The sequence below is a fragment of the Falco biarmicus genome (assembly GCF_023638135.1).
Source record: "Falco biarmicus isolate bFalBia1 chromosome 19 unlocalized genomic scaffold, bFalBia1.pri SUPER_19_unloc_1, whole genome shotgun sequence".
NCBI lineage: Eukaryota > Metazoa > Chordata > Aves > Falconiformes > Falconidae > Falco > Falco biarmicus.
This window is the reverse complement of record NW_026611663.1, coordinates 23,691-51,448: the sequence shown is the minus strand read 5'-3', so window position 1 is coordinate 51,448 and position 27,758 is coordinate 23,691. Positions and strand designations below refer to the sequence as shown.

The following is a 27,758-nucleotide window of genomic DNA, read 5'->3' as shown; positions in this document are numbered from 1 at the left end:
GGTCCCCCAGGAATCCGGCGGGACGGGTGGCCAGCGCCAGGCGGAAGGAAAAACCCAGCGCGGCGTAGACCGGTCCGGATGAAATCCAGGCAGGCGTCCATCTCCCCCTCCAGCTGGGGACAAGGTGACAGCGAGAGGTGACACAGGATGGGGGGGGGGGGCGGGGCGGCAGAGGGCCAGAGGAGGAGGGGGGGGCACCCACCTGCTCCAGCGTGCAGAAGATGTGAGCGTCGTCCTGCTGGAAGCGGCGCAGGCGCGTCAGCCCCGTCAGGGTGCCGGGGGGCTCGTTGCGGTGCAGCACCCCGAAATCAGCCCAGCGCAGCGGCAGCTCCCGCCAGGAGCGCGGCCGGTGGGCGAACATCAGGCTGGGGGGGGGGGCGGGGGGGGGGGGGCAGCGTCAGGCCCCCGCCAGTGCGTGTCCCCCACTGTGCCCTGTGCCCCATGGCCAGGGTGTGGGGGGGCACGGGGATGGGGTCAGGGTGTGTGTGGGGGGATGTTGGTGTGGGGGACGCGATGGGGAGGGGGTCAGGGGTGGGGGGGCACAATGGGGTGGGGGTGTGATGGGGATGGGGTCAGGGTATGAGGGGGGTGGGGGGTGCAACAGGGACTGAGTCAGGGTGCAGGGGGTGGGACAGCGGGGGTGGGGGTGCAATGGGGAGGGGGTCAGGGTGCAGGGGGGGGCACAGAGGGGTAGGGGTGCGATGGGGAGGGGGTCGGGGGTGCCGAGGGGGACAGCGGGGGTGGGGGGTGCGATGGGGAGGGGGGTCGGGGTGTGGGGGGCGCAGAGGGGTCAGTCCCCAGACTCACCAGTGGGCCGGGCAGTTCATGGGTTTCAGGGAGAGGGTCTCAGCGCCGCGGCGACGGAGAAGATGTGGGGGGCGTAGTGCTGCCAGTGCCCCGAGCGCTGCCACAGCCGCGGGCTGAACACGTTGGGGGTCACCACCTCGCAGAAGCCCCTCGCCCGGTACTCGCTCTGGGGGGGATGGGGGGGGTCAGCCCAGCCCCACGGCACCCGGCCTGCCGGGGGGGCTCTAGGGGTGCGGGAGGGATGGGGAGCTGCAGCCGTGGGGAACAGCAGGGATGTGGGGTGCAGGGGGGTGGGGGTGCGATGGGGATGGGGTCAGGGGTGTGGGGGGGGACACAGCGGGGTGGGGGTGCGATGGGGATGGGGTCAGGGGTGTGGGGGGGACACAGCGGGGGTGGGGGTGCGATGGGGATGGGGGTCAGGGGTGTGGGGGGGACACAGCGGGGTGGGGGTGCGATGGGGTCAGGGGTGGGGGGTGTGTGATGGGGATGGGGTCGGGGGGGCACAGCAGGGTCGGGGTGCAATGGGGGGGGGTCAGGGTGTAGGGGGGGACACAGCGGGGGTGGGGGTGCAATGCGGACGGGGTCAGGGTGCTGGGGGTGAGATGGGGATGGGGTCAGGGGTGGGGGTGGGGGCACAGCAGGGTGGGGGTGCGATGGGGATGGGGGTCAGGGGTGTGGGGGGGACACAGCGGGGTGGGGGTGCAATGGGGATGGGGTCAGGGGTGTGGGGGGGACACAGTGGGGTGGGGGTGCGATGGGGTCAGGGGTGGGGGGTGTGTGATGGGGATGGGGTCGGGGGGGACACAGCAGGGTCGGGGTGCAATGGGGGGGGGTCAGGGTGTAGGGGGGGACACAGCGGTGGTTGGGGGTGCAATGCGGACGGGGTCAGGGTGCTGGGGGTGAGATGGGGATGGGGTCAGGGGTGGGGGTGGGGGCACAGCAGGGTGGGGGTGCGATGGGGATGGGGTCAGGGGTGTGGGGGGGACACAGCGGGGTGGGGGTGCGATGGGGTCAGGGGTGGGGGGGTGTGTGATGGGGATGGGGTCGGGGGGGGCACAGCAGGGTCGGGGTGCAATGGGGGGGGTCAGGGTGTAGGGGGGGACACAGCGGGGTGGGGGTGCAATGCGGACGGGGTCAGGGTGCTGGGGGTGAGATGGGGATGGGGTCAGGGGGTGGGGGTGGGGGCACAGCAGGGTGGGGTGCGATGGGGATGGGGTCAGGGGTGTGGGGGGGACACAGCGGGGGTGGGGGTGCAATGGGGATGGGGGTCAGGGGTGTGGGGGGGACACAGTGGGGTGGGGGTGCGATGGGTCAGGGGTGGGGGGTGTGTGATGGGGATGGGGTCGGGGGGGGGACACAGCAGGGTCGGGGTGCAATGGGGGGGGGTCAGGGTGTAGGGGGGGGACACAGCGGGGTGGGGGTGCAATGCGGACGGGGTCAGGGTGCTGGGGTGAGATGGGGATGGGGTCAGGGGTGGGGGTGGGGGCACAGCAGGGTGGGGGTGCGATGGGGATGGGGTCAGGGGTGTGGGGGGGGACACAGCGGGGGTGGGGGTGCGATGGGGATCGGGTCAGGGGTGTGGGGGGGGACACAGTGGGGTGGGGGTGCGATGGGGTCAGGGGTGGGGGGTGTGTGATGGGGATGGGGTCGGGGGGGACACAGCAGGGTCGGGGTGCAATGGGGAGGGGGTCAGGGTGTAGGGAGGGACACAGCGGGTGGGGGTGCAGTGCGGACGGGGGTCAGGGGTGCTGGGGGGTGAGATGGGGATGGGGTCAGGGGTGGGGGTGGGGGGCACAGCAGGGTGGGGGGTGCGATGGGGATGGGGTCAGGGGTGTGGGGGGGGCATAGCGGGGTGGGGGTGCAATGGGGATGGGGTCAGGGTGTGGGGGGGCACAGCGGGGTGGGGGTGCAGTGAGGATGGGGTCAGGTGGTGTGGGGGGGACACAGCGGGGTGGGGGGTGCGATGGGGATGGGGTCAGGGTGCTGGGGGGGCACAGCGGGGTGGGGGGTGGTGCCATGGGGTGCAGCAGGGTGCACATCTGTGGGCCCATGCTGCAGGGCAGGGATGGGGGTGCACAGCCCGGGGGGTGAAGGCAGACCCCGGGTTCCCCCACCCCACCCCCTGCAGAGGTGCCGGTGATGTCCCGGGGGGGGGGCGGGGGGGGCCGCACCCGGATAAACTCGATGAGGGTGTTGTAGATGTGGGCGCCGCGGGGCAGGAAGAAGCAGCTGCCGGGGCTGAGCTCATGGAAGAAGAAAAGCTCCTGCTCCTGTGGCGGGGGGTGGGTGGGGGTTGGGCATTACCGGGGGGGGTGTCCCAGCGGCTGCCAGCGACCCCCCCAGTAACACCCACCCCTTCCTGGTGGTGGGGGAGGGGCGGGTTACCTGGCCGATGCGGCGGTGGTCCCGCAGGGCGGCCTCATCCCGCGCCTGCTGCCAGGCGGCCAGCTGCTGGGCGCTGGGGAAGGCGACGGCGGTGACGCGCTGCAGCGACTGGTGGCCCCTGACCCCTCGCCAGAACGCGGCTGAGCTCTGCCGTGGGGCAGGGGGTACGTCGGGGTGGGGGGCTGAAGCGGGGCCCGGGGTCCCCTCCCTGCCCCATGGCGGAACCTACCGTCAGGACGCGGAGGGCTGCGATCAGCCCCGTGTGCCGCAGCAGGGGGCCGCGGCAGAGCTGGAGCAGGGGGCCGCACCTGTGGGGAGGGGGGGGGGGGACAGGCGTGGGGACAGACGTGGGGACCCCACAGGCCCATCTCTGCCCCCCCGGTGCCCCCCAACCCCGCGCTGACCTATAGACGGTGGCCGTAGGGGACGTCACCTCCTCCTCGATCTGCTGCAGCTGGAAGGTGTTGTGCTGTGGGGGGGGGAGGACGACACAGTGAGGGGGGGTGACAGAGGCAGGGGTGACACGGGGCAGGGGTGACACCCTGCTGGACAGGGAAGGACCAAAGTGGGTGACACAGGCCCAGGTGACACCAAAGCTGGACAAGGAAGGACCCAGGTGGGTGACAGTGGCACGGGGGACACTGAGAGGGGGTGACACCGTGCTAGACAGGGAAGGACCAAGGTGGGTGACACTGAGAGGGGAGTATGCGGAGCAGGGGTGACACCGCTGCAGCAGGGAGGACCCAGGCAGGTGACAGTGGCACAGGTGACACCAAGGAGGTGACACTGATCCCTGACACTGGTCAGCGTCACCCTGATCCATAACCCCAACCAGGACGGTCCTAACGTCCCCAAAAAGGGCTCCCTTGCCCCACTCCGGGATGGGGAGGGGACACCCCAGGGAGGGGACACGTGGAGGGTTTCACCTTGAAGAGCTGGGCCAGCTGCTCCCGGGTGGCCTCGAGGCGCTCGAAGCGGTGCCCGGCGCGGGCGAAAGCTGCGCAAGCATCCTCCAGCGCTGGCAGGTCACCACGCTGCACCGTCCTGCGGGCATGGGGACAGGCTGGGGACACCGTGCCCCACAGGGACCCCCACGTGTCGCCTTCCCCCCTCCTTACCTGTCCCCCATGTGGACGTCGCAGAAGAAGCCGTCCTCGGTGGCCTTGGCGCTGCAGAACGTGGCCCCGTAAAACTGCTCCGCCACCGCCCCCAGGACGCAGGCACTGGAGCGCCAGAAAGCCTGGGGGGACATCGAGGCAGGGGACACGGAGCGGGGACATGGAGGGGACAGGCTGTGAGGGGCGCGGGGCTGGCCCCCCGTGTCCCCCCCCGACTCACCTCCCGCCCCTCCAGGTTGTCGAGAAGCCGAGGAGCTCCAGGTCGGTGTCGCTCTCCAGGGGCCAGTCGAGGTCCTGGAGGGTCCCATTCACCCGGGCCACCAGTGCCACCCTCCGCCAGGCCACCCCTGCGGGGACAGGAGGGATCCCGTGGGGGACAGCAAGCACCCCGTGGGGACCTTGTGGGGGACTCTGGGGAGGGACCACAGGGATGCTGTGGGGACCCCGAGAACCCCATGGAGACCATAGGGACACTGTGGGGACCCTGAGGACCTTGTGAGGACACTGTGGGGACCATAGGGACACTGAGGACCCCATGGGGGCCTTGGGGACCTTGTGGAGACCCCACAGAGACCACAGTGACACTGTGGGGACCCTGAGGACCTTGTGGAGACACTGTGGAGGCCCTGGAGACTCCATGGAGGCGACAGGGACGCTGTGGTGTCCATGAGGACCTTGTGGGGACACTTTGGGGACCATGGGGAAACTATGGGGACCCTGAGGACCTTGTGGGGACGCTGTGGAGGCCCTGGAGACTCCAGGGAGACCACAGGGGCACTGTGGGGACCACAGGGACACCATGGGGACCCTGAGAACCTTGTGGGGCCACTGTGGGGCCGCATGGGGTTTCTGGGGACCTTGCTGAGACCCTGCAGGGACCCCACGGACACGGTGGAGGGGCACAGAGCCACCCTGGGGAACCTGGCGGGGTGGGGGGGTGCGACACCGGGGCCTGCACGTACCCCAGCTGCGTGGCCACCTGGAAGGGGGTGGTCTGTAGGGCCCGGCCGGGCAGGCGGCTCCCCCCAGGCAGGGCGATGCGGATGGGGGGTCCCGGGGGGGGGGTTGGTCCCCGACTCCATCCCCGGTCCCGGCCCGCGGCTCCTGCGCTGCCCGCAGCTGCTGGAAGAGCCGGAGGCGCTCGGCGAGGTGGGGGTCCGGCCCGGAGACCTGCCGACGGGGGTCAGGGGTCAGCGTGGGGTCAGCGCGCCTGCGTCCCCCTGGCGGCGCGGGGCGGCCCGGGGGTCAGGCCCGGGAGGGGGGGTGCTGGGGGAGGGGCGGGGGCCCGGGGGTGCGGTGGAGGGCCCGGGGAGGTGGGGGGAGGCCCGCGGGGGAGGGGAGCGGCCCGAGCGCACCCGGTGCCGGCGCGGGGCTCCCGCGAAGAGCAGCCGCCCCCCGGTGTGGGCGCACGGCATGGCGCGACGCTCCGCCCTTTCCGGCGCCGGCCGGAAGCTGGAGTGCCGTGCGGGGGTGGGGCCAAACGCGAGGCTCCACCCAAGGGCGGGACCAGACAGGAGTCTCCACCGAGGCGGGGCCACACCCAGGGGGCGGAGCTAGGCGCGCTTGGCTCCACCCAGAGGCTGGACCAAGCCCGGGTGCTACCCCCGCCCGGCCCGGCCCCCCCCCCCCCCCGCCCCGGGGCCGCGTTGGACGCGCCCGCCCCCGGGCAACCCCCGCTCCCGGCGCGGGCCGGAGCGAACCACGGACAAGACGGAAGGGGGGCGGGGGGAAATCGGGACCCCCTGACGGCCCCGCAGGAGGGGGGCGGGGGTCTGGCCGAGCCTCCCCGGGGGGCCCACGGTGGGGATCCCCTCAGGGCTGAGGTGACCGAGCCCCCCCTCCGCCAAAGCGCAGAACAAAGACAGGATCCGCCACCTCGTTTTTGTAATTTTTATGTAGATATTTAACCCTACACCTTTATCAAACATATATGATGGATTCTAGCAACTAAAAAAAAAACAAAACAAAACAAATTTAAAATAAATCAAGTAAAATTCCAACTTCATATAAAAGCCGTCGGGGCGGCTGCGGGGCGGCCCTGGGCGGGGGGCAGCGCCCCGAGCCCCCCGTGGGCTCCGTCTGCGATCCGAGAGATGGAATTAAAAAGTGATTATTATATATACACACACGTAGAAAGTCAACAGTGTTCCCAGGGGAGAAACGAAACGGAAAAAACAAACAAACAAAAAAAACCCAACAAAAAAAAAAAAACCAAACAACAAACCCCAAAATAAACCAAAATCCAACCAACAGATGACGGGTGATGGAGGGGGGACAGGCTGGGGACCCCCCCTCACCGCCGGGAGCCAGAGTCCGGCCGGCCGCAGAGCATCATCGTAGGGTGAGTTTGTTCTTTTGATTTTTTTTTTGCCTTTTTTTTTTTTTTTTTTTTTTTTAAACCTTTTTTTGGGTTTTTTTTTGGTGGGTTTTGCCAGGGGGAGCGGCGACCTCGCTGCAGAGGAAGGCACAGGAGAGGTGGGGGGGGGTCTCTGCCACCGCTTGGACCCTTCACTCCTCCCTGCGGCAGCGGTTTGGTAATCGGCTAAAAAACAACATCCCAACAGCACGCTTCATCCTTCCCTTCTGATTGTTAGGGTTGGTTTCTTTTTTTTTTTTTCCTTTTTTCTTTTTTTTTTTTTCTTCAGATTTTTTTTTTTTTTCCTTTTACCTTTCGAAACTACTGGAAGTTTTTATTTCAACAGCAACGCTTCTTCTTTCCATTAAAACTTTTTTTTTTTTTTTTTCCCCCTAGTCTTGCACCAACTGGGTAGAAATAAACCGGGAGGAGGGGAAAAAAAAAAAAAAAGAAAAGAAAAAAAAAAAAGAAATCCAGACTATTTAATTTAGGAGAAGGTTATGGGGCTCTCAAAGGGAAAGAAAAAAAAAAAATATGGAAAAAAACATGTGAAAGCGCTACTCGCTGCTCTCCACAGCATCCGATGCCTTCGCTGGGGGCGTCTCCTTCAGTACCTGGGGGGGAAGAAGGGGCGTTTGGGGGTGAAGAAGGGGGACCCCCTCCCGAAGGGCGGCCGGGGCCGTTTCAGGCTATGGAAGGGGTCCCTGCTGACGAAGGGCTCTCGCGGCCTGAAGTCAGCGCGGGGGGTCCTGACCAGCACCCCGCCACGGCTCCCACCGTCCCTGTGAGCAGGGGGGCCCCAGGCCACGGGGTGCCCCCAGCTGCTCCCGGGAGAGGGGGGGTCAGCCCCACGGCCTCGCGGGTGCGGGACAGGGGGGCTGCGGCGTGGTCCCGCTGCTGGGGCTGGGCCACCGGCTCCCGGGGTCCGGCGTGCACGGCGAAATGCTCTTTCATCGTCCCTTGGTGGATCGTACCGTGCTCCTTGGGGAAGGCGCCGGTGCCGTGCTCCACCGCCATGGGGGGCGGCGCGGGGAAGGGGACGCCGCCGTGCTCCCCGGCCGGCGGTGGCTGAGCGGGGAAGGGGACGCCGGCGTGCTCCCCTGGGACGGGGGGCGGCGGGGGCGTGGGGAAGGGGACCCCGGCGTGCTCCACGGAGGGAGGCGGGGGGACGCCGTGGGGCAGCGAGAGCGGAGCGGAGGATTCCTTCGAGAAGGGGTTGGTGTGATCCACCGACGGCATGCGGGGAGGGACCGAGTGATCCCTGGGGAACAGGCTGCCGTGGTCCTTGGGGGGGGCGGCCGGGGGGCCGGCAGGTGGACCCACCGGGTCGCGCTGGAAGGGAGTCCCGTGCTCGATGGGAGGCGGTGCGAGGGGCGGCGGTGGTGGCGGTGGCATGTGGTGCTCGAAAGCGGGGCTGAAGTTATTTGTTCGGAAGTTGTTGACGCTCTCCTGGAAGGGCGGCACGTGCTCCTTGTAGGGCGCCGGGAAGCCGCCCATGCCGGGCAACTCCGACGTGCCCGAGGGCCCGTTATCGAAGGCGCTCCCGCTGCTGCTCATCTCGAACCACCCCGCCGCCCGGCTCGCCTCTCGCCCGTGTCCTCTGTTGCCCTTGCCCAGGACGCGGATGGACTCCACGGTCTGGATGGGCTCTCCCGACATCCCCCTGCTCGAGGCGTTGTGGTAACCCAGCGTTTCGATGGGGGCCCCTTTCTCCTCGGTGCTGTCGGGTAAGTCCAAGCAGGAGGAGGAGACCCGGGTCTCGATGCGGTAATGCTCCTCCTGCGGCTGCGGTTCCCCCTTGGGCGCGCCGGCCGCACCGTGGCCAGACAGGCTCACCCCCTCGCCAGAGCTGCTTTTGGAGATCTGGCCAAAATGCTTCTCCTCGGAGGGCTTGCGGGAGGCGTTTTTGAGCATGTTCTTGAACTCGATGGTCGACGTGGCGGAAATGGAAGAACCCAAGGATTTCTCCACGCTGGCCGCGGGCGCTCTGCCGGCGGGGCTGGAGAGGGCGTTTTGAGAAGAGAAAAGCGAGCGGTGGGGAATCGAGTGGGGCGAGTCCGGGTATTGCTTCTGCGAGAGGCCAGAGTGCACCACCGATTTCGGTAAGTTGTTGTGATTGGAGTCCGGTGTGAAAAACACATCATTCTTGCTGGGCGAAGGGGAACCGTCCGAGGTGGAGTCGTTTCCCCTCAGGCCGTAGCTCCCGTACATCCCCGGAGACGCCGCCAGCGGGTCACAGCTCTCGCTCTGGTCAAGAATAGACCTCATTGACGGAGGGAAGGATGACTTCACGCCAAACTCCTGCGACCTCTGGCCGTAGCTGGACAGGACCGGCTGGTACTCCGCAGCTTCAGAGAGTTTACTCGATTTCAAGATAGACTTGGCTGGCTTCTTCTCCAGGTTTAGCATGGCCGACGGCGGCGGCCCAGAGTAATCGAAGTCGCGATAATCTTCGTCCTCTTGAAAAGATGTGTCCGGGTAAAACTTCTCCTGGGAGGAGTCCATTAAAGAGGAGGGCATCTCCATGCTGTCTGCAGACTGCTTGTAGAGGCCGGCCGGAGAGTCTCTGCCGAGGCCGAAGGGCCGGTAGGCGTGCACAGAACTGGAGAGTTCCTGGGAATAGCCGTCATCCCGGCTCTGCAGAGGCGACCTCGTGCTGCTGGGAGTAGAAGAACCAGGGCTCATGATTTTTGACAGCAGGGAGATGGTGTCAACGTTGCTCGACGTCGGCTTATCCATCATCTCATCCTGGGTGGGTGTCCCGCTTCGCTCGTCGCGCACCGGCGTTCCGTCCACATTGTCCATAGAAGTGCTGGTAGGACCACGCTGGAAGTCAGACGCGTGGCTTTCCGTTGCGATGCTGGACCCTAAGCTGCTGAGGATTGGAATATTCAAGTTCAGACCACTGAAGCCAGGATTTCCCTTCAAGAAATTGTGTATCTTCATCTCCAGGCTCGGAGAAGGGGGTTCCGATTCCAGCTTTGCTTTTGAAATTTCAGAGGATTGACCCAGTGAGGTTTCTGTTGGCAAAAGGGAAGAAGGACTGGGAGGGTGGGAACTGGAAAATCCCAGGGAATTGGTTGGCGGCTTAAAACTGGAGGTTGACAGCCCTGGGGTGTGTCCAACGGGAGCCTTATTAACCGAAGTTGAGGAAACCTCAGCGGTAGATGAGTTTGGAGAATAACCAAAGCTTTTGGATATAAAGGACTGAGGATTGGAAGGAATATTCCTCCCCTTCACGCATGGAACAGTCGTGTTGGCGGGCGATGCTGAAGTGCTCTGCGACGCAGTTTCGCTTGACTGAACGGTATTTCCAGCCACACTCTGAAGTAAGGACGATAAGCCTGGAAAAAAGAACGCTGCGTTCAGATATTCAGGTAAGAGGCAACTCAACCTGAGCCGCTGTCAAGGTATTTGTACCGCAGATGTCGTTCCTTGAAACTACTTCCCGATTCAGCCTGGAAAGCGACTGGATTTTGCACCCGCTGAGGTGCAAACTTTTGCCAGAGGCTCAGATTGATCTACAAATATAAATTTCAACACGCGTCTGAGTGAGTCGGGTAATAACTCAGCCTGGCTTCATAGCCAGGCGTAAAAAACATCGCGCTACCAACCAGGGTTACACATGCAAGGTGCAGAAGCAGAAGTAGCACCTCTGGGCAGTTGGTCTGCTCTAAAAAAGCGCTCTCGGAAGCGCGGGGAAACCACAAAGCCCTCTCGGGTCTCCCGTCCTGTTCTGCGCCCTTCAACCAAGCGTTCTGGATGAGCGCCCTTCAGTCACGGCAAAAATGCGAAGACATACAGCAAAGTAAGTGAACTTGCTGATCCGTAACACGTGGGCTACCTGAGAAAAAGTCACCTTGCCACAGACGTAATACATTCCACATAAAAGTTTTTCATTTTCGCTTTAGGATAAGCACTGCAGCACGTTTCAGCGTGGCTACTGCCACCGAACACACAGTTAGCCATTCCCTCGCGACCCACTCTGGTACCTTGCAATGCTGGTGCGGTCTGAGTCTGGGTTTTGGAGAGAGCAGACAAAATACTTTCAGGAGTTATTTCAACTTTGGAGAGAATATTTGCTAACGGGTTGGAAGGAGCAGACTGAGTTCCCATGACAGGAGTCTTCAGGCCGCTAGTAAGAGCTGTTGGGCTGGTCGGGGTTCCTGGAGAAGGTCTCGAGGCGGGACTGACACCTAGGACAGAAGCACACACCACTCACGTAGGCTGCTTCGTTAAGCGAAGCTTTTTTTGGCTCAAGTTTTCCCCAGATACAACTGCAGCAGAGCTCCGAGCGTGAGAAAGGAGAGGCTCAGGAAGCCAACAGTCGTGTGTCGGAAAGACCGAGCCAGATCTTTTAAGCAGTAACTCATTTGTGTTTATTTTGAGACAATTAGGGCTTTCAGAGATTACAAAACAAGACTCCGTTGTTAGCTCCGTTAACCAAACCCCCGGGGCTGGCACTCCTTCAGCACTCACCTGTGTTTTTCATGACAGAAGTTAAACTGCTAAGGATGGAGCTGATCTTTGCCAGGTCCACGTTGGCCAGGTTGGGCAATGCAAGCGCTGGCGACGGAGGGATGGGCGCCGCCGCGCTCACTGCCTTTGGAGCCGGAGGGGTCGGAGGAGTCTGGGCAGGCGTTGTCACCGTCACCGAGGTTGTGCCCACCGCAGCGGTAGACGGCACCGCTTTGGGGACGCTTTCAGTCTTGACGGGTGCTGAAGCTGGAGGAGCCTGCTTCTCCTTCCTCTCTTCCACTGCACCGAGAGGGGGAGAAGAAGACCAGACCCGTCACTCTGCCCCCCCGAGAACTACACAGGGCACAGGATTTTCAACAGGATCCTCGTCATTAGGTGTGTTAGGTCCGATTCCCACAGGGTATGTAAGAACGTATCGGATGAGCAGTTTGGGAGACGGGAAAACCCGCAGCTAGGTTGGCATTTCCCTGTTTGAGTCAGGGGCCTGGAGCGGGAGACCAAAACCCCACGGCACCAATCCGTGACCCACCGAAGGCTCTGTGCACCCTCCGCCTCCCAGACAAGACCCCAAAGGGCTGTTTCATCCCCACAGAATTTCTACCAGACACTTTCTCTTGCTGCTCCCGCAGGACGTACCAATAATTTTAGACGTATCGTCCTCCACATCAGACAGCTCCATGTCTTCCACATCCCGATTATCCGTCACAGGCTCTGGAGATACCGTCTTGCGGCTTCCAACCACCGGAGACCGGGAGTTATCCTCCTCCCCCATGCCCTGAAAAGGGGACTCGGAGCCTGTCGGAGACGGGGCGTCCATACTCGGAGAAGGAACAGGAGACTCCTCTGGATCAGGAAGTGTTGCTTTCAGCTGGTCTAGCTTTTTCTTTAGATTGCTCACTCGATTAGCGAATGTTTTATAAGCCTAAGAAAGGACGGATATCGGAGTGAGTGTCTTTTATCGGAAGAGTGCATGCGTTAATCACTTCCCTAACGAAGCAGCACACAGCCTTAGAAGACCATTTCTGATTACCTGCAGTGAGAACTCTGCGGTAGGAACTCAGCTTTTCAGTGTGACTTGCAGAGCAACGACCACAAAAAAGGGGGAAGGTAAAACCTTCCACCGACTTAAATCAATTTTCATAAACCCCATTTTCCCGCCACGTTTTCTAACAAATATGCTGCCTGTTCAGTGGTTTTTTGGAAGGGCTGGGGGGAGGGGTTGGTTGTGTTTACAATGCTTTACTGAATTCTTTCTTTGTTCATCTAGTTCGCTTATTGATCATCGTTGGCGCAGTTTCCAGAATTTCGGATTAGTTAGACTAACCGTCATTTTGCCCCCGTTTAAAAACCCAGAAGGGCTACGAAATTACAGCAACACACAAGAATTGAGCTTCTGAACCCACGGATTTTTTGTAGCGTCTTTTTTTTCTTGCCCAACACCTGAACTCCGCTCTCTTTTGACAACACTTGTACCACACTCATAACAAACTTCTTAATTTGGGAGTACAGAGATGCGTTTTCCAGCCTCCGAGATGCTTAGCGAACACAGGCAGACATCAGTCTGTGTGAGGAGGATTGAGGAAGCGCGTACTTACATTTGCTACCACCTTGACTTCCTTATACTGCGCTTCATAAAATATACCGGCGTTCTCCAGGGCTTCGGTGAGAGAGGGGCCATTTTTCACTTGCTTGTCTAAGCCATTTACAAATTCTTCCAGCTTTGAACTTGCTTCTTCAAACTCCTTGGAGAACTTCTTTCCTCCTGTTTTATCTGCAAGGAGATTAATGGAAAATCAGCTCTCGGAAGCATGCCCTTGACAGCAGCAACTGGGAAGTTCAGACAACAGAGACCGCACCGTGCTGCATGCTCCCCAGATCACCCCGTCCATCCATCATTATCCATATAAAAAAAAAAAAAAAAAAAAAAAAAACAAACAAAAAAAAAAGAGGCCAAGTCACCAGCAGTCCATATTGTTTATCAACTAGTTATTAGTGATAAGTAAGTTCAAGACAAGGCAGCGTAAAATTTTACTCTTTTAAAGTAAAGTGTAAATTTTTCCTCTTTACAGGGAGAGTACTTTCATTTTGGAAGGGACAAAAATCCCGAGTTTTATTTTTCCTTCGTTACCATATTCCCAGGGCTCCTAACATCCTATCATTGGGGTTCATGACACCCACAAATTACCGCGACTGCGAATGATCATTTCCAAATCACGGATTACCAAGCACAGCTAAATCTACCTGCAGTTTTACAATTAAATTTCCTGTTAATACAGCTCAACATAACCCCATTCGTTTGCCCCCAATACTTGCTATTGGACTCGTAATTGGCATTATCAAACTGCAGCCACCAGCAGCTGCCTTAACTTGAAATACTAAATCTGAAATTATTTAAGGGGCTCTGAAGACGTTAAGAACAATGTAAATTTTAGTGACACAGGAGGGCGTGTTTAAATATTTCAAAAGAGGTCACTTCGGCTTTGTTTGAGCTCTGTATCTGCAGGTTTCTATGAACAGGTTCAAATTAACAAAGTTTTTAGGCTCCTGCTCGGTGGTTATTAACTGCACTGAAATTTTGGTATTTTACAGACCCAGTCTGACCAGTATTTTACAGACCCAGTTTACTTTTCTAGTTTACATTTCTAGTCTGAGGCTCAACAGAACCAAGGGGCTCCTACAACTGTATTTGCCCCCCTTAATTACATTGGGTTTTGTATGTTATACACCGTCTTTACCTTTTAAACATTTAAGTGTCTCAGTGCTGCAGACGTCCACTCTCATAGTGGAAAGCTGTTTCTCTTTCAGTTCTATCTGGTCTTCCGAGCGCTTGTATAATAGCAATTCTTCAATAAGAGACTGTGGCTGGGGGGGGCGGGAAATCAAACAAGAAAAGCATCCTCATCACATTCCACGGAAGAGAAACCCCGCTGCACAGAGCCAACAGCACAGTCCTGCTTCAGTGACAAACAACTCGCCGGTTCAAGACCATTTCCAAACGAGAGCTAACACAGAAACGAACCGTGCCAGTCTCTGGATTTTTAACCTCAAGTCAAACAGATCGGCAGATCCGGGCTCAGGCAGGGGCTGTAATTCTACAGGACTCCTGGCTGTGATGGTTTGGAGTAGGAACAGGCCTTTTTTATTTTCTTTTGTAAACTCCACCAGTGCCCGTGCATTACATTAACACACCACGCTCCTTCAGGCGATCGAATTTAGATAAATTTCTTGCCACCAACTCCTCAGCCACCTTAAAACTACCCCTTCACTGGGACAAGCTGACAAGCTCGGTCAGCACCGTCGGTGACGGCCAGCCTAAGCGCCTGGGGATTTTAAGCAGCTCCCGAGACAGCAAACTGCTTGTGCTGGCTCCGGCTGAGCCCCACAGCAACCTCCTCGGGCTGTGCTGCCATGGGGAGCTAGAAAGGTGCTGGGAACACACCAGCGTGTTGATCTACAGCTGAGCAGGGCTCACACAGCATCAAGGCTGTCTCTCCAACCTCTCCCCACCACCAGGCTGGGAGTGGGCAAGACCCTGGGAGGGGACACGGCCAGGACAGGGGACCCAAGGTGGCCAGTGGGATATTCCACACCATACGGCATCTGCTCGGATAGAAAAGCGAAGAGAATGGAGGAGGAAGGGGGGACATTCGTTATTTACTCAGTTTACCTTCCAGAACAACCGCTATGCCTGAAGCCCTGCTTCCTGGGACGTGGCTGAACATAAACTGCCTTTACCTTGACCCACAAGGCTGTGGGGTTTTCCTTCTTATTTCCCCCCCCCGCCCCCCCCCGTTTTGCTGAGGAGATGAGTGATGGAGCGGCTTGGTGGGCACCCAACCCCCAGCCAAGGTCAACCCACCACACTGCCCTCCCGTATGAGGTTACCCCAAATGAAAACTGGTACAGGGGGCCTCTGCACTGCTCCGAATGTTTGCCAGCCGCCTTCCTGTCCCTAACAGCGTGCAGAAGGGGTGGCAGCCCTACCAAAACTCACAGCTGAAACGCCTAGCAGGCGTTATATGCCAAGGAACATAAAGACAGCGAACACTAGAGCTTCCCATCAAGCTTATGCTGCTGGTGGACACAAGCGACACAAAAGCTACAGCCCAAGGATGGAGGTTAGTGCAACAGAGTATTTCCACTCGCAGACTTACTCTGAATTCAGCAACAATCTTGGACTTCAAAGCAGCTTTCGGGTTTGTGGATGCTGTTGGAATAAAAAAAATAAAAAATAAAAAAATTTATAAAGAACCCAAGGAACTGCAGCCCAACTAAAAGTAAGTCACCGAGATATTTTAAGACAATTCAACGAAAAGACTCGCAGGCTGTTGTCACCCATCACATTTTCCCCTCCACACAGATGTCCCTCAGTGCTCTGGCTTTCCGTTAGCTAATCGGGCCACTGCCACATGCAGCTAGATCGAGACTGAGGTTCAATAAATTATACTATCGCCTTTCAATTAATTTTTTTAACATGCTATAAAAATTTACTGTGCATGCCTTTTCCAGCTCTACCTTTGGGAAGACAAGTCCCTGCAAGGGCTGATCCAACAGCCTCATTTGATGAGTTTATACCTCTCCGTAAGGAAGGTAATATTATTTCTTAAGTGCCAGACTTCAGAGCTGACACGCAAAGCCCAGCGTTTCCTTCGGACAAGGTCTCCCTTTGGCACCCACTAGGCCTAACCATGCTCTCAACCTTAAAAACCTCTTACACCTCTATTCTGGCAGGGGGAACGAATCCCTCTGTCAAGAGATTAATCCATTGGTTTCTGGACAGAACAGGAGAAACATCTGATAAGAGGCGAAACGCTAAACCCTTCATCCGTGCTGAATATAGCACATTTTTGTTTGGGAAGGCAGCTTGTGATGTTAAGGGCAGTTATAAACGCTTCCAAACTCTTTTGTTAACCTTCTGATCTCAGCACTCGTACGGGTGGGCGCATGCCGTGGCTTACACCTAACGTTCCACCATCTCGCTTTACAGACCATTCAAGGCTTTAGCGGATAATGAGATTAGGAAGATTGGCATATTATAAACGCATTTCCTGCTAGACTGCGCTGCCGGTACTGTCGGATGCCAAAGTTCATTATCTGCACTGCCAGCTTCCAGTTTTCCTTTATCCTAGCACCTAGTTTGCTGCTGAAGGCATGTTCCCGAGCACGAAGGTAGTGTCCACCTCCTGCTGCCAAAGCACACGGTTCTGTCTGTCTTCTCTCCATCTCTCAATAGTCTAACGCCAGTTTCAAAGAGGTTCCACCAGCTCTTTCCTCTACTTTCATAACCTCTGCTCTCATAAAGATTTTATTTTTTTTTTCTTACTTCATTCCTTTTAAAAGTGGTTCTCTAGCAACAACTCCTTGGTGCTTTACAGATTAAGTCTGTAAGGAGCTTTACAAGCCTGGAAGATGCATGCTGGCTCATGTTTTAGTCCAGGTACTTTGCCCAGTTTGGGCTAGCCTTTCTTCTGTTCCTCAAGAAGGCAATTTCTATATTAGTTCAGAGAGTTCACATTGTTTCCTTACTTTGTGATTTCTTCCACGGCTTATTCGGTTGTTTGTTCAGGGTTTCTTTCAGCTGCTTCTGAGTTTTGAAAGTGGTACCTGGAAAACATTTCATTTTTTGCAGTCTGGCATTATGGGATTCCTTTTAAGAATCTGGTTTTTGGTGCCATACGGTTGCACGGTAAAAGAGTGAACAGAAATTTGTTTTAAAATACCTAGACCAACTTCCTTAGATGAGCTGCTGGATGCCCAAGAGAACCTAAGTTTACTCAGGAATACAGCAACCTGTGGGATGGTCTTCCATTTTTAAATCAAGTTTCTGTTTGCCCTTACGCTGAGACAAGTTCAAAAATCACAGTCACGGCCAGGGTAAAAAGGAAAAACACGAGGCATCTAGAACTAAAACTGTACCGCTCGGCTCTTTAAGGGAGGCTTTCATGAAATCAGCATTCAACAGGCAAGTAATGCAAGTCCGGAAAATAGCCACAATATCTAATTTACAAGGAATCCGAAATATTGTTTTCAAGTTACAATAAAAATAAGAGATTTCAGAACGTACGCATCAACTTCACTTCTCAACATGCAATGCCCAGCTAAAGCCTTTTCGCATGCCAAAGCCCGCACACCGTGTTTCTCCTGCCATGACGACTGGCTCTCAAAACCACACGTGAGGATTTCCTGAAGCACCTTTAGCTCTCAGCGACGTACCCAAGGAAAGCCGAAACGTGGATCAATTTCCTTCGAGTATTTGAGTATCGGCTAATTTCTGGTTTTTTACCTGACTACGCATGTTCCCAGTTAACGTTCGCCGTTTCAGCTTTTAAGGAGAGTTCTTTCCTAAGTACTTGAGAACACTTCACCCTCCGGCTTTGCTTCCAGCCTCTTTCCTCCACCACAAATATTATTAGGAAAACCAGCTTATTGCTAATACAGCCTCAAAGGTAGAGCCAGGGACACAGGCACTCTACCAGGGCACCGTGTTCCCGACTTGTAGGATCACTTTTACCTTCACGTTCTCTTTACTCTCAAGCTGGAACAATTCCAGCTTACGTGAAAGGATTCAGAGCTGTTTTTAGAAAGGCACAACCCCCCCCACTCCCACCCTGTGAAGCAGGTGGATTCAGTGCTGCTCACATACGACACCTCGCTGCTGTAAAGCCTGCGCTAGGTACAAACGCCGAGAAAACGGATACACACAATAAACTCCTCTCACTCGGCGATTCCAGACGTTTTCTTTAACCTCACGTGTTAAGTTTGTAAGGTAAGAAGTGCAAAGGGCAACTAACTTACTCAGAGCTTCTTTTAGGGCCAAAATGGTTTCCTCGGGGTACACATTCCTGTCCTCCCAGATTTTGAAGATTCTTTCGATAGATTTGGAAACGGATGGATCCCTGAAAAAGAAGAGCGTAGCAGGTTTGCTTTGCCCCCACATTGTAATTTCTTGCAATTCTAGGATAGATAATAATGTAAATAATGTAAATAATGACGTGTTTAAATCAAAACTTTAAAAGACCCTTCAGACTTGCAAAAGGTCCCAGGGAGACCGAGGCAGCAAGTCCACACTTGGAGTTAGGCAAACACACACTTCTGTACCATAACAGATCAGGACCCTTTTTGGGGTAAAACCAGGAGGTTTCAGAGCGGTACAAACGCCAATAGGATTTTCCCTGAAGCCTTTCTTCAGGGGGGAAAAGAATTTGTTACTCTTCCAAAGCAGCCTTCTAATAATTGTAACGGCTGATGCTTTAAAATTGTTGTAACCTGGGATTTGAGTGGCACGTTGCGGGGATTTCCGTCGCAGGAACCAGTGGAGGACGAGGGTTACAAGAAGCAGAGCGAGTACAGCAGTGACCCGACCCGAGCTGGCTTTGGTGCCCAGTAACTCCACGCCACACACACCTCTCCAGCTCTGGGCGACCATGCGAGCCTGAACCCTGCCAACAACCAGAAGCGACTGGCCCAGAGGACTCGAGCTCAGATTAATAAACTCTTAATTGGAAAGCAGAGCTGCCACCACCGCTGCCAGCAGGACCTGGGCGGCAGCTGGCACCACGGCACGGCTCCAAGCCCAGAGGTGAAGGGGCTGCTCCGCACCCTCAGGTGGTGGGTGCTCTGCCAGACAGAGCTGTGGAAGGAACAGCTTCACCCCTTCGACGTCAAGCCCTGCTGCGTTTGCCTTCCAGCTCAGCACCTGAAGAGCGAGCGATGCGTTTTCTGGCCAGTTTTCCTGCTTTTTAAACCATCTGGAAGGCGGCCGGTGGCTGAGACTCTGCTATGGAGCAACAGTGCCGTCCCTGGCCAGGCAAAGCTTTGCACAGGGACGGACAGAAGGACAGCGCCTGCCAGCGCAGCGAGGTGCGCGTGGAATTTGCAAAAAAAAACCTTCCATCGGGGTCCGTAAAGGGTAAAGGCTAGTCAAGTCACACTGCCACGGTACACAAACAGTGGAACTCGGAAGCAGCAAGCTGGGAGAACTTTTATCCATTTAATCATTCCTGAATCCATGACTCCAACATCTGGAATCAAGAGCAGGCTTGGTAAAGCCTGCTGAGGCCACCAATGGAATGGGAACACGCACTTCTGGCTGTAGCTTTTCCTTCTCTTTTTTGCTTTGCTAGCTGATACTCCCAGCATTTTTTCTCCCTCCTCCTCATTGTTGGCATCTATTAATGGTATTTTCAACTTTCTCTTCTGGCAAATTACATTTAACTATAAGCTAACAAGCAGTCCAACTTAAACCTTTTCCCTGCCTCACGCCACGTTCAACAATTTGCTGCTTCAAACCGTTCCAAAGACACACAACACAAACCAGTCACATCATGTCAGCTTTGTCTTTTTACCATGTCCTGCCCCTGACAGATCATCTGGTTTGAGGAAGATTCAGAAACCAAACCAGAGGGCAGTGAGGCACCCAGCGGTAACGACAGGACGGGGCTCACCCCACCTGGCCACCTGCCAGCGCAAGATCTTTTTCTCCCACGCTACTCTCATAAATTAAAGTCTCCGACTTCCAGCGGAGCGCTAAGCCACCTTTGAAAGCGCATTACCTTGAAGTAACGCTTCAGCGATGGGTACAGCAGCACAGGAGACAGAGAGAAGTTCGCAGAAGCCAGGCAGGGTTTAGACTGGCATCTGCAATGCTTGTTCTCTTGGTGGTCGACCACAGACAGATCCCTGGAGGCCACAAAAACCTCCTCCTCCTCCTCTTCCTCCCTGTCTTGTTGTACCGCACCGTGATGCGAGTGCTCCCCCAGGTCTGCACCATTCGCCCCCAGCAGCAGCACAAGCCACCGGTGCCCACACGCAAGGGGAGGGCAGAGCTACGGGGCACGCACACAATGGTGCAAGACTTGCCCCTCACACCACTTCACATGATAATTTATACTCCAATGAGACCCCCACGCAAATTAAAAGCCAGTTCTGTGCCCGTTCTAGCACCCTCCTCATAGAGAAGCTCAAACCCACGCAGTCGCTCGAACAAAATCCTTGATTTTTTTCTGATGTTTCTAGACTTTGAGATGTTAGAAGAAAAAAAAAAAAAAAAAATCACATTTCTGAGACATTCAACCTTCCAAACCACAGTTACTTACTTCACCAACGAAGCAGCTTCAGGAAGCACTTCTGCAAACGTATCACGAAAGACAATTGCATTTTTTCTCTTGCAGTTCTGTATGACGTCATTGGCCAAGTAAAAAAGGTTCAGACGATGAGGAAAGGCAGCTAAAGACAAAAAGAAAATTCAGATTCGTCATCAAGCAGAAGCAGTCACGTCAGCTGTGTTTTGACAACAACATTTAAGTGCCTGGTTTTAGAATTTTTTTCAGCATTTCCAGCATGTACAAGGGCCAGTCCAACAGTCAGAACTGGGGGCTGGAGATGAAATCCCATTTACAAATAATTTCCACATCTTCCCAAAACCTGCGTGTTTGGCAACCTCAAGCATCGACTCTGTCTCGAGCTTAGAAAGGACGCAAAAATCCATTGACCCTGCGCTGGATCTATCATCCCCACGCAGCGAAAGGAACCGTATTAGCTAGAAAGATCAGCATTGCCTGTGGTTAAAAGGTCAAACGCAAAATGGCACAAACTTCTGCACGGAGCAAAAACCCAACCACTCCAGAGTGTGCGTATGGTCCTCTCTCTGGAGCTCCAGCATCACCCCGCTTGGCTACTGCTTCAGTGCAGCTTCCTGTTTAATAATGTAGTGGACATTTATTCATATTTTTTAAGAACAATCATGTATAAGTCTCCCTTTTTTTTAAGCTCTCACAGCTTAAAACGGTCTCGAAGATTTGCAGCTTTATTGGGGAGGTTTTACCAGTGTCCGTAGCTGTCCAGAGGACACTTACTACAGACAGGGAGACACCTTCTCCACATCCCTTTAAATGCCTCCTATTAATAAACCAATGCTTATTAATGTATTTAATAAGCGCTGCTGATTCCTTGGACGCGGCTGCCTGGATGGCCCTTTCCCGACGTGCGATTTAATGCTAGCCAGGCACCAGCTTTTGTGTGGCACACAAAGGACCCCGGATCTGCGTCCCTTCTCCTCCAGGGATCGATTTCTCCAAAAACCACCTCCCTCGTCCCTGCCGAGCCGGCACTGACCTTCGCACCCAGCCCTCCCCCCCGCGGCTCTACTCCGAACGCATCCACACCAAATGTGCCTCTGAGCTTCCTATATTCGGCTCCAAATTTAATTATTTCATCAAACCTCTCCTTCAGTTGGCCAGGAACAGCACTTGTAGTGCAGTAAGCGCAGCCACATGCTAATTAGCTTCTTCACTTAATTTAACGATACAACACAAGGATTTAAATATAGGAATGGTGACAATAGATGGATTTCTTTCACATGCCCGTGGGCTCTAGCAGGCTCCCATCTTCCCCATGTTACACCCCCCCGCTGGCTGTACCCAGGCTGCATTAGCAATCAGATTTTTTAGCTACAAATCCCTTAATTCTCTATCCCGCTTCATTTTCCAATTGTCCCTACCTTGGCAGAGCCTCTTCCCACTGCTGCACCTTGCAGCTCTCCTGGTCTCTGAGTCTCCTGCTGGGAAGCTCTGAGCATGATCCCTGGTCCAGTGCCCTTGGTGGGAGCTTACCCCTTACCAACACCGCTCCTGCGCTGGCAACCTGTCGCAGAAAAACTCCAAACCACCCACCACAGCGACTCCATCGCTGGCAGCTGCGTGCTCCCCTCCTGCTCAAAGCCAGCCAGAAATAAAGCCAGGATTTTCACAGAACTCATTGGCGCCTCAGCCTGCGCCTAAGGAAAAGCCACTACACGAGTATTTTCCAGCCAACAATAAGCTCACACGCTTTTATTGGACACTAATTGTTAAATATTGCCTCCCTCTTTTCTAACATCCCTCTCCGATGCAGAGAAGAGGGGTCAGTGGCCACCGACTGACTCCTGGCAAGGAGCCCACAAAAGCAGGATGGTAGCCACAGAAATACAGGGTTAGTTCTTTTTTTGCCTACTGAATGCAATTATTACTTGTTATAAAACAGAGGATCCCTGCTCACGAACGACGCTGCATGCTCACGTCTGGGAAGCCGAGCATGAGACGCCGGTGTTTTCCGGGACTCCTCTCGACAGGAGACTCTCGTCCCTGCTCTCACACACCTGTCCTGCAGAAGGCCTCCGTCCTGGCCAAGGGATCGGCACCAAGCAAGCAGCCCTGGGTCCAGCACCCGCCTGGCAGAGGAGTCCCAGCAGGCAGCGAGCCTGCTTGAAAAGCTGATGCCAGAACATTTTGACTGCACGAGCTCTACACCGACCTGCCGATACCAAGGGCTGATTTTGCGAGTCGTTTGTTGGAAATGAAGATCTTTCACAGAAGGCAGCCTCTTTGGAGAAACAAAACTGAGGCTTGGTCCGGTTTGATTGTCAAATCTTCAACAGGTTGAAGCCTCCCTGAGCCACCACCCCCCACCCCCCCCCAGCAGCACTGATTCTTCTTGCTCACTGCTGGTACCCGCTGAGTGTCACTACAAACCCGTGCGTGAGCAAGAAGCATCGTCAGGCCCTAAACCCAGGGCAGGCACAGCACGGCAGGTCAAGGAGACAGACAGACAGCCCCCTGGACTTCCCTCATCCTCATGGCCCCAGCCCGCAGTGGCCACCGGTGTGAGCCCCAAACCAGGCATCACACAGCTGCTGCCTCCACCAGCACCGCAGACCGCTTCTCACCCCTGACTTTGCTACTCGTGTATTTTCCAGCTATTTTTTTGGCTGAGGGTATGTTTCATCTTTCCCACCAGGCTACTCCAACACTGTTCTGGCAGCTGCCATGTCAAGGAGCCTCAACTCCCATGTCCCAGACTAGGCTTTTATAGCAACAAACAAAACAAGCACAAAGATTCATTAGCAGAAACTGTTATTTACAATCTTCACGCTAAACATGCTTACACAGCAGATAGGGGTTTGTTTGTCTGAGTGAGAAGCAGGGTGAGGAGCATTCTGCTCTGCCCGGAGGGCTGGAAATCCAGCCGGAGCAGAGCTGCACTCCCCTGGCTTCCCAAAACAATTTGGAGTCAGCTTTCCCCAAAACACCAGCCTCAATAACCTATCAGGTCATCATCCCATCAAAATGGGTTTTCTGCAATTTAATTAAAGCCCAGCACTCCACTGCTAATTCACCCGCTTGTCACTGGATGCTCTTTCTATCCCGACACTGTTATTCACCAGCAGAGAGAGCGCTGATTCCAGATCTACGACACAATGCAAAATAGATCTTGAAGATATATAAACCTTTGATTTAAACGATTCACCGTATACACAGCATTCAGAAATCCAGAGCCAAGTTCAATACAAATGCCCAACACGTGGAGCACAGCTCACACCATCACCTCTGCCACGGTTTCCACAAGGGTGAATGCAGACCTCAGCCAAGGCAGAATTAATTTTAATTTAGCTCCTCAATTTAGAGCTAATATTTATAAAACAAGATTCACCCAACTTGCACAGTAGGAAAACTCCCTGCTAGACCAATACCTAGGCTAAGGACAAGCTGCATGAAAAAAGCCGAGCACCCTTGGGTCCAAGATGCACTTTGTACAAGGGGTTCCAAACACATTATGCAACTGGCCGTATCCGATGGGTGAACGGCTTCTTAATTACTCTTGGACTGTCTTGGCTTAAACCGGAGAGGAAATACAGGCAAGAAACAGGAAATTTTATAACAGCCCATCCCAGCTTTTTGCTCGGCTCCAGGACAGCCGCCTGCTCCACCGACCGGCATCCCAGGGCAGCTGGCGCACCGTGTGTCCGATGTAACTCACACTTAAAGAGCTGCTCGTGTGGACACAGAGATGAAGAGCTCTGGGTCCACAACAAACTTCTCAGAGGTAAAGTTACGGCAGCATTACCTCACAGAAACATTCATATCGTGAAACTCTGGGCCAATAACCGCAGCTGTGACCGGCTGATGCTCAGGACAAGCTTTGACCCAGGAAGGGAGATGCTCATGCCATCCACAACTTACTTAAATAACAGCACTCAGGTTTGGGTTTGTTTTTTTTTCTCTGAAAGGACCCAATTCTTTGTCCAAGTAGCCACATACCCCTTCGGTTAAATTGGACATTTCACATCAGCTGAAACAAATATCTAACACCGAAGTGTAGAAAAATCCATCAAGATATGGGAAAATGCAGATGCTAGGAAATACCCACAGCAAAATGCAGCCGTTTCCCCCCAGAAGTGCGCATGGGGAGAGTGACTGACCACCCTCTGGGGTGGGAGCACCCACGAGACCACCAGTGCTCAGGCAAAATCCCTCCACAGCCCGAGGCAGGAGCACTGACCGCCCCACAGGCCAGCCCAACGCCTACTCCCCCTGATTTATAGAGGACAAAGAATCAAAAGGCTAATTTTTTTCCCCGCGCTTGACATTTTCTATAAACCTCCTGCAAGAAACCGCCCTCAACCCAACACTGACATCGCTGGAGAGACGCTGGGCTGGAGCTGCCCCACTCAGGGGTTTCACACTGAACAGAGATGGGCATCTAAGAGAGACAACAGCAATTCTCCCCCAGCTTGAACGCAGGTGCCTTCATCTTCACCCGGACACAGCGCTGAGATACAGCCCTTGATCCCACCACACCAATCCTTCACAAGGAGCTCCCTGGAAAAAGCAGCTTTTATGCATTCTTAGCAGCTTTAGAGTTAAAATATTCAAAAGTTGGGAAAGGAACCCAAAAGCAAGCTGTACTCGCTGCTGTTACACTGAAGTAACACTGAAGTCTTTTGGTTAGGAGTACGAGTTGCCGCTGTGTGAGAGGCTGCAAGGTCCTTGGGGCAGAGAATGAAACGTACCATGAAGGGAAAAGCAGGAGAAAAAAACCCAAAAAAACCACGAAGTGGGAAGTAACCAAATAATCAGAGGTCAGGGCACAGCAGTATCACAACTGCTGCCCAGGGCTGCTTTAGCTGGTACCTCAGAGAAGATGCTTAAGAAGAAACTGGGACAAACACGAGGGGTGTTGAGGGGAGATCCTCACGAGGGCTGGGCAAGGAAAGCCCTGAAAGCTCTTGTGCCAAAATAAAACAAAAAGTCCAGGCTGGTACCAGGGGCTGAGGAGCAGGAGCAGGGTGCCCCGCAGGGAGCAGTTCCTGCAGGGCAGGAATGGAGCATCAGGGGCCCCGCAAGCGGGAACGAACATGTTACTTTTGATGAGCTTGGGAAGGAGGGAAGGAGTCATGGAAGACTGCAAGGAAGAAGGAAGGGGCAGTGCCAAAGCAGCATCTCTGGAAGCTCAGCTGCCTTGGCCAGGAGCTGAAAGATGAATGTCAGCCACGGAAAAGCGGCAGGAGTCCAGGGAAGAGTCTCAGCTCCACAGGCCAGCGGGAGGGGAGCTGCAGGACGACAAACATGGGGGAGTCACACTGGCACAAAGGCTCAAGCAGCCAGGCACAGCGAGGACCTGCCCCGAGGTACAGGCAGGGAACGAGGAGCTGCGTCGCATTGAGCCTGACCTACAGCAAAAACGTTCACCAAAATCCTAGAGAGGAGCCCAAACAGCAGCTGTGACAAGAGACGCCAAGTCCCGAGGAGTCTGTATGTCCCAAGGAGAGACAGGAGATGGATTTTGTTCGGAGGGGGTGTGCTCAGAGCGAGAGAGAGAGAAGAGGACCGAGGACGGTCCCACAGGACCCCCGTGGTGACAAGGGCTGTCAGAGGGATGAGGATTTCCAGGAGAGGTGGGGAACGACAGCGAGGCAGGATGGACCAAGGCCAGCTTCCCCTCACCAGCAGGTCGGTATGGACCAGAAAACAACAGACCTCGGGCTCTTACCTTGCTCTGTTTAATCACGCAGCATACGGACCAACAAAAATGCAAATCAAAATTTGGGGGAAGAGGGCCCTGCGCATTTTGCAGAAGGGCCTCAACACAGAAAACCAACTATCCCCAAACTTCACAAAATGTTTATGACAAACTGGAGTGATGCCTTGGGATAGGAACGTTATCTTTGCGTTAACGCAAAGCTTACTCCAGCTCCTGCGACAACAAGCAAAACCTTCACATAGCAGCGAGACGGCACAGATAAAGCCGCTTTATTTGGACTCATGAAAACATTAACTTTCCCACTTGCAGATCACCGCCGCATCACCTGCGGGCACTTGCCAAATCCAAGTGTTGGCACCCAACGCTTATCCGCACCCACAACAGGCCCGTGGAAGCGGGCAGTGATGGTCCCTTACCCCCACAATGCTGAAGGCATCCTTCCCACCCCAGCTCTCAAAATAACGTTTTGGAAGATCCCGGGCAAGCAGACCCAGAATTCAGGAAGCTGAAGGTGCCACCATTCAGGTGCAGACACGCGATTTGTGTTTTTCTAAGCGTGACAAGGTGATGCCAAGCAGAAACCCTGCCCAGGGGCCCCGCAACACCGACAGGAGCGAACCCAGACGCCCAGATTTCACGGCGCTGCCTGACGCCGGGTCCGAAGCCTCTGGTACGGCCGTGTAAGCTGCCCCGCACCACCCTCCCCACTGCGGACCCCCCAGCCTGCAGCCCCCCGCACGGCCCTCACCCCGACGGGCACCGGGAGCAGCGGGCCGAGGCTCCAGGGGGGTGGGCGACCACCCCCCCAGCGCAAGGGGCGGCCCCTCCAGCCGCACAGCCCACGGGCCCCCCTCCGGGGAGGTGGGCGACCCCCCGCCGCACAACCCCCGGGCCCGGCCACCCCCCCCCCCCGCCGCCGGCGCCCCGCACTCACAGCGGCGCAGCCACTTCATCCAGTGGTAGACGATGGTGCTGTGGTGCCGCTTGTTCTCCAGGCACCAGGAGGAGAGGCCCTGGATGGACTCCATCGTGTTGGTCACCGCCTGCAGCTTCCTGTCGAGCGAGGCCTCCAGCGCGCCGGCCGACGAGGAGGAGGCGGCGGCCGAGGAGGAGGAGGAGGAGGCCCGGCCGCCGCCTCCGCCGCCCGCCGCCATCTTCCCGCCCTGCTCGCCCAACCGGGCCGCACGGACGGCGGCGGCGCGGCGCTCCCCGCTCCGCTCTGGGCCCGGCGGGGCCCGGGCGGCGGCGCCTCAGGAGGCGGCGGGGCCCGCGGCGGCCGGCTGGGGAGCGCGGCGGCCCGCTGCGCCGGGCCTGAGGAGAGGCGGCGGGCGACGGCGCCGCCCCGAGGGCGATCGTGCAGCCGCGGCCCGTAAGGCCCCGTCCCGCTTAGCCCCGGGTGACGGCTGGGAGCGGCGGCGGCGGCGCGGTCACCGGCCGGCCCCCCCCGCACGCAGCGCCCGCCCCCCCCGCCGCCATTTTGTGCCGGGCTCCCTCACACGGGCCGCCGCGGCGCTGCCCCCCCCCCCCGCCCCTCCGCGCCTGCGCCGCCGCCTCAGCGCGCACGCGCCCGCCCGCCCCGCCGCGCCTGCGCCGCGCCCCGCCCCTCTGCGCGCGCCCCCGCCGCGCAAGATGGCGGCCGCCCCCGGCTGGGTGCGCGGCCTGAGGGCTTGGTAACGGCAACCGCGCTGGAAAACAGCGCCCGGCCTCAAATAAATCCAACTGGTGGTACATAAGGGAAGGGGAGGCGGCTCCTGCCACCGCCAGACCCCCGCGGGCGGCCTGCGCCGCCCCCCCCCCCGTTCCCTCACAGCCCCCCC

At 56.6% G+C, this 27,758-nt stretch overlaps 2 protein-coding genes across 2 annotated transcripts; both read right to left on the bottom strand.

Moving 5' to 3' along the window:
- Positions 1-4: 4 nt before the first annotated feature.
- TARS2 (threonyl-tRNA synthetase 2, mitochondrial) lies at positions 5-5,725 on the bottom strand (the record flags this gene model as incomplete). Its single annotated transcript, XM_056325969.1, is given in 15 exon segments — positions 5-70; positions 72-113; positions 203-365; positions 808-850; positions 853-973; positions 2,979-3,077; positions 3,193-3,339; positions 3,422-3,500; positions 3,597-3,661; positions 4,119-4,236; positions 4,311-4,432; positions 4,527-4,641; positions 5,252-5,378; positions 5,381-5,480; positions 5,666-5,725. Coding segments are annotated over 15 exon segments (1,467 nt in total), but the record flags the coding sequence as incomplete, so codon positions are not given.
- A 461-nt stretch (positions 5,726-6,186) lies between these two features.
- Positions 6,187-27,450, bottom strand: RPRD2 (regulation of nuclear pre-mRNA domain containing 2). Its single transcript, XM_056325977.1, is given in 14 exon segments — positions 6,187-7,357; positions 7,360-7,460; positions 7,462-7,505; positions 7,507-10,010; positions 10,659-10,862; positions 11,146-11,424; positions 11,782-12,067; positions 12,741-12,916; positions 13,881-14,007; positions 15,300-15,352; positions 16,672-16,749; positions 17,941-18,041; positions 20,241-20,370; positions 26,876-27,450. Coding segments are annotated over 14 exon segments (4,437 nt in total). The 5' UTR covers positions 27,096-27,450; the 3' UTR covers positions 6,187-7,223.
- Between the last annotated feature and the right edge of the window lie 308 nt (positions 27,451-27,758).